The 9,341-nt window shown below is 47.7% G+C and overlaps 2 protein-coding genes across 3 annotated transcripts; one reads left to right on the plus strand and one right to left on the minus strand.

The window, feature by feature from the left end:
- Positions 1 to 3,699: 3,699 nt before the first annotated feature.
- Positions 3,700 to 7,223, plus strand: LOC119365459 (plant intracellular Ras-group-related LRR protein 1-like). 2 transcript variants are annotated; one of them, XM_037631102.1, is made up of 4 exons: positions 3,700 to 3,936; positions 5,109 to 5,379; positions 5,948 to 6,117; positions 6,222 to 7,223. In XM_037631102.1, the coding sequence occupies exons 2-4, from the start codon at positions 5,155 to 5,157 to the stop codon at positions 6,913 to 6,915; spliced, it is 1,089 nt and encodes a 362-aa protein (XP_037486999.1). In that variant the 5' UTR covers positions 3,700 to 3,936; positions 5,109 to 5,154; the 3' UTR covers positions 6,916 to 7,223. The 2 variants fall into 2 exon arrangements, with proteins under 2 accessions (XP_037486999.1, XP_037486998.1); XM_037631101.1 differs by having other exon boundaries at positions 3,701 to 3,941.
- Positions 7,224 to 7,675: 452 nt separating this feature from the next.
- Positions 7,676 to 9,107, minus strand: LOC119365461 (putative peptidyl-tRNA hydrolase PTRHD1). Its single transcript, XM_037631103.1, has 2 exons — positions 8,724 to 9,107; positions 7,676 to 8,069 (listed from the first exon to the last, which is right to left on the minus strand). Exons 1-2 carry the CDS (start codon positions 9,084 to 9,086, stop codon positions 7,887 to 7,889), a joined length of 546 nt encoding a protein of 181 aa, XP_037487000.1. The 5' UTR covers positions 9,087 to 9,107; the 3' UTR covers positions 7,676 to 7,886.
- Positions 9,108 to 9,341: the final 234 nt, after the last annotated feature.

Here is a 9,341-nt window from a genome sequence, read left to right on the forward strand (position 1 = left end):
TCTCGTATATGGAGGTGACAAAGAGCTAGTCGTAAACGGTTATGTCGATGCAAGCTTTGACACTGATCCGGACGATTCTAAATCGCAAACCGGATACGTGTTTTTATTAAACGGTGGAGCTGTAAGTTGGTGCAGTTCTAAACAAAGCATCGTAGCGGGATCTACATGTGAAGCGGAGTACATAGCTGCTTCGGAAGCAGCAAATGAAGGAGTCTGGATGAAGGAGTTCATTTCCGATCTAGGTGTCATACCTAGTGCATCGGGACCAATGAAGATCTTCTGTGACAATACTGGTGCAATTGCCTTGGCAAAGGAATCTAGATTTCACAAGAGGACCAAGCACATCAAGAGACGCTTCAATTCCATTCGGGACCAAGTCCAAGTGGGAGACATAGAGATTTGCAAGATACATACGGATCTGAATGTTGCAGACCCGTTGACTAAGCCTCTCTCACGAGCAAAACATGATCAGCACCAAGACTCCATGGGTGTTAGAATCATTACTATGTAATCTAGATTATTGACTCTAGTGCAAGTGGGAGACTGAAAGAAATATGCCCTAGAGGCAATAATAAAGTTATTATTTATTTCCTCATATCATGATAAATGTTTATTATTCATGCTAGAATTGTATTAACCGGAAACATGATACACGTGTGAATACATAGACAAACATAAAGTCACTAGTATGCCTCTACTTGACTAGCTCATTAATCAAAGATGGTTATGTTTCCTAACCATAGACATGTGTTGTCATTTGATTAATGGGATCACATCATTAGGAGAATGATGTGATTGACATGACCCATTCCGTTAGCCTAGCACTTGATCGTTTAGTATGTTGCTATTGCTTTCTTCATGACTTATACAAAGTTCCTGCAACTATGAGATTGTGCAACTCCCGTTTACCGGAAAAACACTTTGTGTGCTACCAAACGTCACAACGTAACTGGGTGATTATAAAGGTGCTCTACAGGTGTTTCCGAAGGTACATGTTGGGTTGGCATAATTCGAGATTAGTTTTTGTCACTCCGATTGTCGGAGAGGTATCTCTGGGCCCTCTCGGTAATACTCATCACCTAAGCCTTGCAAGCATTGTAACTAATGAGTTAGTTATAAGATGATGTGTTACAGAACGAGTAAAGAGACTTGCCGGTAACGAGATTGAACTAGGTATTGGATACCGACGATCAAATCTCGGGCAAGTAACATACCGATGACAAAGGGAACAACGTATGTTGTTATGCGGTTTGACCGATAAAGATCTTCGTAGAATATGTAGGAACCAATATGAGCATCCAGGTTCCGCTATTGGTTATTGACCGAGAATAGTTCTAGGTCATGTCTACATAGTTCTCGAACCCATAGGGTCCGCACGCTTAACGTTACGATGACAGTTTTATTATGAGTTTATAAGTTTTGATGTACCGAAGTTTGTTCGGAGTTCCGGATGTAATCACAGACATGACGAGGAGTCTCGAAATGGTCGAGACATAAATATTGATATATTGGAAGCCTATGTTTGGACATCGGAAAGGTTCTGGGTGAAATCGGAACACCGGGGGGTTACCGGAACCCTCCCGGGGGTTAATGGGCCTTAGTGGACCATGAGGGAGAAGAGGAGGGCCGGCCAGGGCAGGCCGCGCGCCCCTCCCCCCCTAGTCCGAATAGGACAAGGAAGGGGGGGGGCGGCGCTCCCCTTTCCTCTTTCCCCTCCCCCCTTTCCTTCTCCACCAAGGCAAGAGGGGGGAGTCCTACTCCCGGTGGGAGTAGGACTCCTCCAGGCGCACTCCAAGGGGGCCGACCGCACCTCCCCCTCCCTCCTTTATATACGGGGGCAAGGGGGCACCCCATAATACACAAGTTGATCTACGGATCGTTCCTTAGCCGTGTGCGGTGCCCCCCTCCACCATATTCCACCTCGGTCATATCGTCACGGAGTTTAGGCGAAGCCCTGCGCCGGTAGAACATCATCATCGTCACCACGCCGTCGTGCTGACGGAACTCATCCCCGAAGCTTTGCTGGATCGGAGCCCGGGGATCGTCATCGAGCTGAACGTGTGCTGAACTCGGAGGTGCCGTACGTTCGGTGCTTGGATCGGTCGGATCGTGAAGACGTACGACTACATCAACCGCGTTGTCATAACGCTTCCGCTTACGGTCTACGAGGGTACGTGGACGAACACTCTCCCCTCTCGTTGCTATGCATCACCATGATCTTGCGTGTGCGTAGGAAATTTTTTGAAATTACTACGTTCCCCATCAAAGGTGCGTCGCCATCATCACACCTCTCTCATCCGAGCCGGACAAACATTGTTGTAGTAAACATTTGGGAAGTCGTCGTGCTAAGGCCTCATAGGTCATAAAACTAGCACACCATAACAACACCATCACCGATGAAGAGTAGCATAGATCGGAAAGATCCAAGCAAGGTGAAAACATAGGAACAAAGATTAAGGGTGTGTTTGGATGGATTCCACGCTGAGTTACGCCTGGCCTGGTGCTTGCCTGAAAAGTGCCTGGCCACTGTTTGGTTCATGCCTGAAAAAGTTTATGCTAGCCTGGCCTGGTGACCTTAGCAACCTGTTTAGCCTGGAGTGTGACCAGGCACATCAGTTAGCCTGGACTAGGCGCTCAAAAGAGGTCAAAAGAGGACGCCTGGGCTGTTGCCTGGCGGTAATCAATGTTTGTTTTGACTGCCTTTTGTGCTTCTGGGCCTATGACAGTGCTAGTATATCTTATTTTATGTTTTGCCAGGCCAAGCAACAACCAAACAGCCCTAGTCCACAGCAGCCTGACTAGGCAGAAAATCGAGCAAAACCAGGCCGAAGCCAGGCAACATCTTTTCCCAGGCACGAAGGTGAGGATATGAACCAAACTGACCCTAAATCAAACAGATCTATCAAAGACCAGCACAACGAATCGGACACAGCTCCCTGACATACTGCAGGGTGCCATTGGACCACTGATATGTGGGCCGGGTTTCAAGCGGGCCCACTTGTCAGAGGCCCAATGACACTCTGTGGTATCAGGGGATTCTTGTCCAAGCGAATTCCACAAGATCCACTAGAGACACATCTTCACTTGTATTTTCATCTAAACGATAATAGTTTCTTTTTTACGAAAGTTTACACGCGTCCGGCCCCTACTTGTTTTTTTGGTCAATAATTTTTTTTTTCAGATTTGCTACTCCAAGGTTGACTATGAAATGCATGTAGATCTTGCAACTTGAAAACGAGGGATTATCCATTTGCACCTACCACCACATCTCAAGACCCGCGTTTCATACTACTCGTGGTCGTGCTAGCTAGCTGTACGTTTAGCAGTCCCGATGAACTTCTGATGGAGCCATTGGTGCGTTGCGGCATGGCATCTTTGACACCTTCCGTTATCCGATGCGCTTGACCTTCGTACATTAACCAGCCGCCCAGACTGGCAAATAATATGCAGAGAGAGGGAGAGGGAGAGGGAGATAGAGATGTGTACGTATAGACGTATAGTACGTACGTACGGTCGTACCGGGTCGGCCGAGACGCGGAGTCACTCGCACTAGTACTTCCAGCCATCTACTGTATTTTCTTTACAAAATAAATCAGAGCCTAGTAGCTATTATAGATAATTATAAGCTAGCCAGTCACACACACAACACAAGCATGGACGCTGTACGGTGTGGAGAGGGTTTGCGGGGTCAGCTCTCCGCTAGATCGGTTGCCTCCCCCGTCCCTCTCCACCTCCCGCTACTTATATACCAAAGCCTCGGCTTGTAAGGGTCAGCTCCTTCCTCACCGCACCTCGCCTCGCCTTGCCTACCTCTCTCCTCTCCACCTCCAGCTCCCTCCCTCTATCTTTGCCTCCAACTGCAGCTGCGTCTGCTGCTGCTGCCATACTTGTTGCATCTATAGACTCCTCCTCCGCAGGAACCAACACCGCCTTCAGGTGAGGTGAGAGTTTTATTCATGCTTCCTTCTTGTTTGATTCGATGGGGTTTTACCGGCATGCGTATGCATCGGTTGATCTGCTCTAGTCAGAACCGCTGTTCTTGTTGTAGTTTTCCTCTCTCTCTCTCTCTCTCGCTCTTCTCTGCATGCTTGATTATTCTTGCACTCTTCTATCTCAATTTGTTTTCTTTTACCTGCGATCTCAATTTGTTGTTCTGAGAAGAGGAAGAGGGCAGATTGTCACAAGCTTCTCACGCTGTGTTACGTACTGCCTCAACTCGCTTTCTTCCGAGAATACTCTTGTGGTCAACAACCTCTTTTGGGGAGGTGGTCGCTCACCGCGGTTTCCGTTAACCCATAAGTACTTTCAGAAATCAATCTTCTTCTACGCTTTTCACTTGGTTAATTTGTTGACAATCACCATGCATTTTCTTGCTTTTGATAGCTAAGTTTTGGAACTTCTGCTAGAAAAACCAGCATACAAAGGAATCAAGGAGCATGGTATTAACTTTTCATTGGCTAGCTTGGTCCGTTAGCTGTGTTTCAACGCTCTCTTTTGGCGATCGATGTAGGCATGATGCGAGTCATTCGCCTCAGCGTCATTTGTTCATTCCGTTTTCTTTTTCTTTGCGTAATTGACCGTGTGCTCTCATCATGAAACTACAGGAGAACACGCACGATCGATGTGCTCGCGACGTTAGATGCAGCTTGAGTTGCCTAGACCCTAGAGCAACAAACACTGGCTACAGTTAGAGAAACCCCCTTTTTCTATCACCACCACTGTGCCACCTGGGCTACGTATCTCCCACCAACCCTTTTTTCTTTCTTCTTAAGCCACACCAGAAAGTATTATTTCCTCTATATTTGCGATGACTAGCTAGACTTAGCTTAAGCCACACCAGAAAGTATTATTTCCTCTATATTTGCGATGACTAACTAGACTTAGCGGCAGCAGTAGTCGGCATTTGTGATTGCAACATGCAGTTAATGCTGGCCGTCCTTGTGTTTCCTTTTTGGTACAGGTCTCCCCCTCATGCCTCATGTGTGTCAATCTTTAATTAGTCGCATACTGTTCAACGTACACCTTTGGCTTGATTATACTAATCGCTGGTGTGTCAGTCAGAAGCATCCTCGATCTGATATGTTACCAACGGCACAATCTCTTTGCAGTTTAAATAGATACGTCGATCGACCAGACGTGGGAGAAGCCAGTAGCATGAGGGACATGGCAGAGAGGAGATCAAGGCATGGGCACGGGCATGCCAACGTCGTGCCGTTCGGGGCAGGAGCAGGAGGAGGGTTGCAGCACGGAGAGCATGACCAGGAGAAGGTCAAGGAGAAGAAGCTGGACATGAGCGGCCTGTCCATGGACACTATCCCGCACCTCACCATGTCCCTTGGCCACATCACCACCTTGGACCTCTCCAACAACAATCTCGAGGTATGTTATTTTTCTTGTGTCACGGCTATCTTTTACGTCCTTCGTCGACAGTTCTGCTAATCAAGTATAGACTTGTTTTTGAACAATCGTCTAGTATAGACTTGATGCGAAGAAAAGGAGTATCGATCGGTTGTTAGACTTTTTCTTGTCAGCCTGCCTCCATCGTCTAGCATAGACTTTTTCTTGTCAGTTTGCCTCCATCGTTTTGTCTCTTCTTCCGTCTGTTTTGAATGGATAACTAGCAAGAACGTATCTCGGAACGGTGGTATCATTTTTCTGTACCATATATGGTGATAGGTTAAGTGCAAGATAAGCATGGCTGATTATTAATACATGAGGCCTAGTCATGTACTCAACTGGACGACTACTATATGCTCCAGCACTGCCATACAGTATCACCCATGGCAATCTTTTACTATCTTCTTCCACGATGTCCCCTCTCACGGCCCTTGTCGATTCAGGGCCAGAAGTATCGTGGCGTCTACATCCTGAAGCATTTTTCCTGGGGATATGCCCCTTCGATCGTCACAGGCTCACCTGCTGACACGATTTGATTAAAAAACTGCAGAGCATTCCAGAGTCAATGATCGCGCGGCTGCTGAACGTGGTGGTGCTGGACGTGCGCTCCAACCAGCTCAAGTCGCTGCCCAACTCCATCGGCTGCCTCTCCAAGCTCCGGGTCCTCAACGTCTCCGGCAATCTGCTCCAGTCCCTTCCCGCCACCATCGAAGAATGCCGGTAAGCACGCCGCCACCCGCAAATCGCAATTCTGACTCACTGCACTAGGGTAGGAAACTAGGAATGCTTTTGACTTAACCTGTGTGACGTTGGCATGGGTGCAGTGCGCTGGAGGAGCTGAACGCCAACTTCAACCAGCTGACGAGGCTGCCGGATACACTGGGCTTCGAGCTCCACAGCCTCCGGAGGCTCTCCGTCAACTCCAACAAGCTCACCAGCCTGCCCTTCTCCACCTCGCACATGACAGCGCTGCGGGCCCTGGACGCGCGCCTCAACTGCATCCGTGCCCTCCCCGAGGGCCTTGAGAACCTCGTCAACCTCGAGGTGCTCAACGTCAGCCAGAACTTCCACTTCCTCAGGGAGCTGCCCTACGGCCTGGGGCTCCTCACCTCGCTCCGGGAGCTTGACATCAGCTACAACTCCATCTCCGTGCTCCCAGACTCCATGGGCTGCCTAGCCAAGCTCAACAAGTTCAGTGCCGTCGGGAACCCGCTTGTCTGCCCCCCTATGGACATCGTTGAGCAGAGCCTTGACGCCATGCGTACCTACCTCAGCTCCAGGATGAACGGCACCGGCGTCAACGCCAAGAAGAAGAAGGGGTGGCTGCCCAGGATGGTCAAGTACAACACCTTCTCCGCGCGGATGACTCCCGGACGCAAGAGTGCCCACGACAACTCTGAGGGCTTCTCGATGTCAGACTACCACTCGCTCAACGGCTCCGCGTCTCCGGGGTTCCTCTCCATGCTTTCGCCACGACGGCTCTTCTCGCCGCGGAGAGATTCGCCCAAGCATCATTAAGGGTGGTCCACCTTGTAAGTGGTTTGATCTTTCAAGTATTCAGATGAAATGATCCTAGGTGCTGCTGTTTCTGCAGGTGTGTACATATGTCTGAAGAGGTATATATACCGTAGTGCATATAGTAGTACAACAGGGCATTGATGTACATAGAAACTAAAAAGAGCGGTTTTACCTTCCTTCTGTATTTTTGATTACTCGTTACAGATGCTTTTGTAAGTGCGGTGGATTTTGAGTAAAATTGTAATCCTTTGTATGTTGAATGAACATAAAGTTTGAGGTTTGGAATGTAATCCTTTGTGTTGAATGAACATAAAGTTTAAGGTTTGGACTATTTCCAGCTCACTTTTGTCAACACAAGTATAAATACAGTAGTATTTTAAATGAAAACACAGTCCAATATTACCGCTCACTTACTCAACAGAAAATGACATTTTCTATTGACGATCCTAGAATGATTGTGATCAGTGCAATTTAAGCTTGATAAGAACTACTTTGTGCATATAGTATATGAGTGCGCAATTTACTTACCAAAATAGCTGCATTGATGTCTTCCCTTCGTTATTACCTTTGCACTTCACACTCAAGACAGTAGAGGAGGTTACCACCATGCTGTCTCCACAGATTTTTTTTTAAAAAGAACATGCTGGCTAAAAATGTCACCAGATCATCAAAGACTGAAGACGTAAATTCTGACTGATCACTATATCCAACCCAGTATACCCATTGCTGAAACAGAATCAATCAGTACGGTGCCAAGCAGTGGATCCAACACAAAACTTATCGATTCACTATTATTTGTCATGCCAATACAAGTACATCCATTTCTTAAACAGGAACAATCAGTTGATGAAAGACTGAAACAGGTATCACCAATAACATGGGACTAAAATGTGTGACCTCAATGCAGCAAAGCTACTAATGTCATCCCATGACAACCAAGACCAGCAACCTGGATAGGTATTACTCTTCAGTCATTTGCAAAGCTTTAGCTTCCTAAAGAACGAAGCTACCTGCGACTTTGGGCAGGGTGCTGTGGCTATGCAAGTCGGGATGTTCTCGGGCTGCTCTATCCACAGCTTGTGCCGTACACCAGCTGCTTCCAGTTTCTCAGCCAAGTTCTTCAGCTGTGTCTCCCCTTTCACCTCCAATGTTACCTGATTGCAAAAAGTACCAATACCAAAACAAGGATTAATGAACATGAAACTATATAATAGCCCAGTCAGGCTGTAACAAGAAGAATGGAATGAAGGATAATGGTACTACATTTAAAATGTTCGTGCTCAATTCCTTTTTGCAAGAATATCTAAGCCAAACAAAATTAAGCACCAGCATAACAGAGAATTCCACTTGGGGTTTCCAAATTTATTTTGTGGGCTGGACATACTAGAACCACCTTGTGTCATCACAAGCATCTTCTCAGATATAGTAATTGTACCCGAATTCAGAGGAGTACACAGAACCATCTCCTTGTTTATGGCATTCATGGCTTTCTAGTTTAGATGTTCAAGTCACAGGAAGCACCTCCAAACTGGTACAAGAACACAATGTATTTATTATATGATGTCAAAGCCTCCACACTCCACAGCCCCTATCACAGTATCACGGCGCAATGCAGATGAATAAATGGCTTCATGAGCTAATCAGCCAGCAAACTTATGTGGAAAAAAAATGCAAATGCCTATTATTTTTCGAGGGAGGTGCGATGCAGATTCATTTTGTTTAATAGCGAAATACCGACGCTGAAGATAAGGGAAGAGAAGTGGCAAACAACGGGCGCGGGTTCGAGTGGGGCAAAAGGTCGAACATGCCTTGTGCATGCTGTCGAGGTTGCCGGGCGCGCAGTAGGCGGCGGTGTCCGGGTGGTCGCGATGCGCCCAGACGGCAGCCACGGCGGCGTGGCACCCCTGCGCCACCACGCTCCCCAGGGGCCACGCGTCCGCCAGGTCGCGCCGCAGCACCACGTACTGCACCACCACGTCCTCGGCCACCTTCCTCGGTTCCTCGCCGACAGCGGAGGCGGCGGGAGACGGAACTGCGTCCGGCGTGGAGGCGGCCGCGCTCATGCTGGCTCGCGGTGGGGTTCGGAGGATGGGAATCCTGGTGAGGCTGGGGAGGAGGTAGGCGGCGCCTGGGAGCGTGCTGGCTACGGGGGACGGCAGGAGGGACAACATGGTCGTCACTTTTCTGCTTGTGGTTTGTTTTGCTACAAGTCCACTTGTTTTTTCTTCTTTTATTATTTTCCTTGTTCTCTTTTTCATATTCTCTTTTTCTTTAACTACAATTTTTTCTAGAGAATGATTCCATTCCCAAAATAGGAGCAGTTGATTAGATCCAACATGTTGTGTTGTTCTCACTCGGTTTTTGAACAGAACTCCAGTACCCAAACTACTCGCTCATCCTCTAAACAAATGCCTTTCATTTTCCAA

The sequence above is a fragment of the Triticum dicoccoides genome, chromosome 2B, assembly GCF_002162155.2.
Source record: "Triticum dicoccoides isolate Atlit2015 ecotype Zavitan chromosome 2B, WEW_v2.0, whole genome shotgun sequence".
Taxonomy (NCBI): Eukaryota; Viridiplantae; Streptophyta; class Magnoliopsida; order Poales; family Poaceae; genus Triticum; species Triticum dicoccoides.

Excerpts from the sequence above, each read along its gene's own strand:
- LOC119365459 (XM_037631102.1), top strand. The coding sequence starts at position 5,155 with ATGAGGGACATGGCAGAGAGGAGATCAAGGCATGGGCACGGGCATGCC. Across the intron at positions 5,380-5,947 it reads TCTCCAACAACAATCTCGAG|AGCATTCCAGAGTCAATGAT; the intron begins GTATGTTATTTT and ends AAAAAACTGCAG. Across the intron at positions 6,118-6,221 it reads GCCACCATCGAAGAATGCCG|TGCGCTGGAGGAGCTGAACG; the intron begins GTAAGCACGCCG and ends GCATGGGTGCAG.
- LOC119365461 (XM_037631103.1), bottom strand. The coding sequence starts at position 9,086 with ATGTTGTCCCTCCTGCCGTCCCCCGTAGCCAGCACGCTCCCAGGCGCC. Across the intron at positions 8,070-8,723 it reads ACCTCGACAGCATGCACAAG|GTAACATTGGAGGTGAAAGG; the intron begins GCATGTTCGACC and ends TTTTGCAATCAG.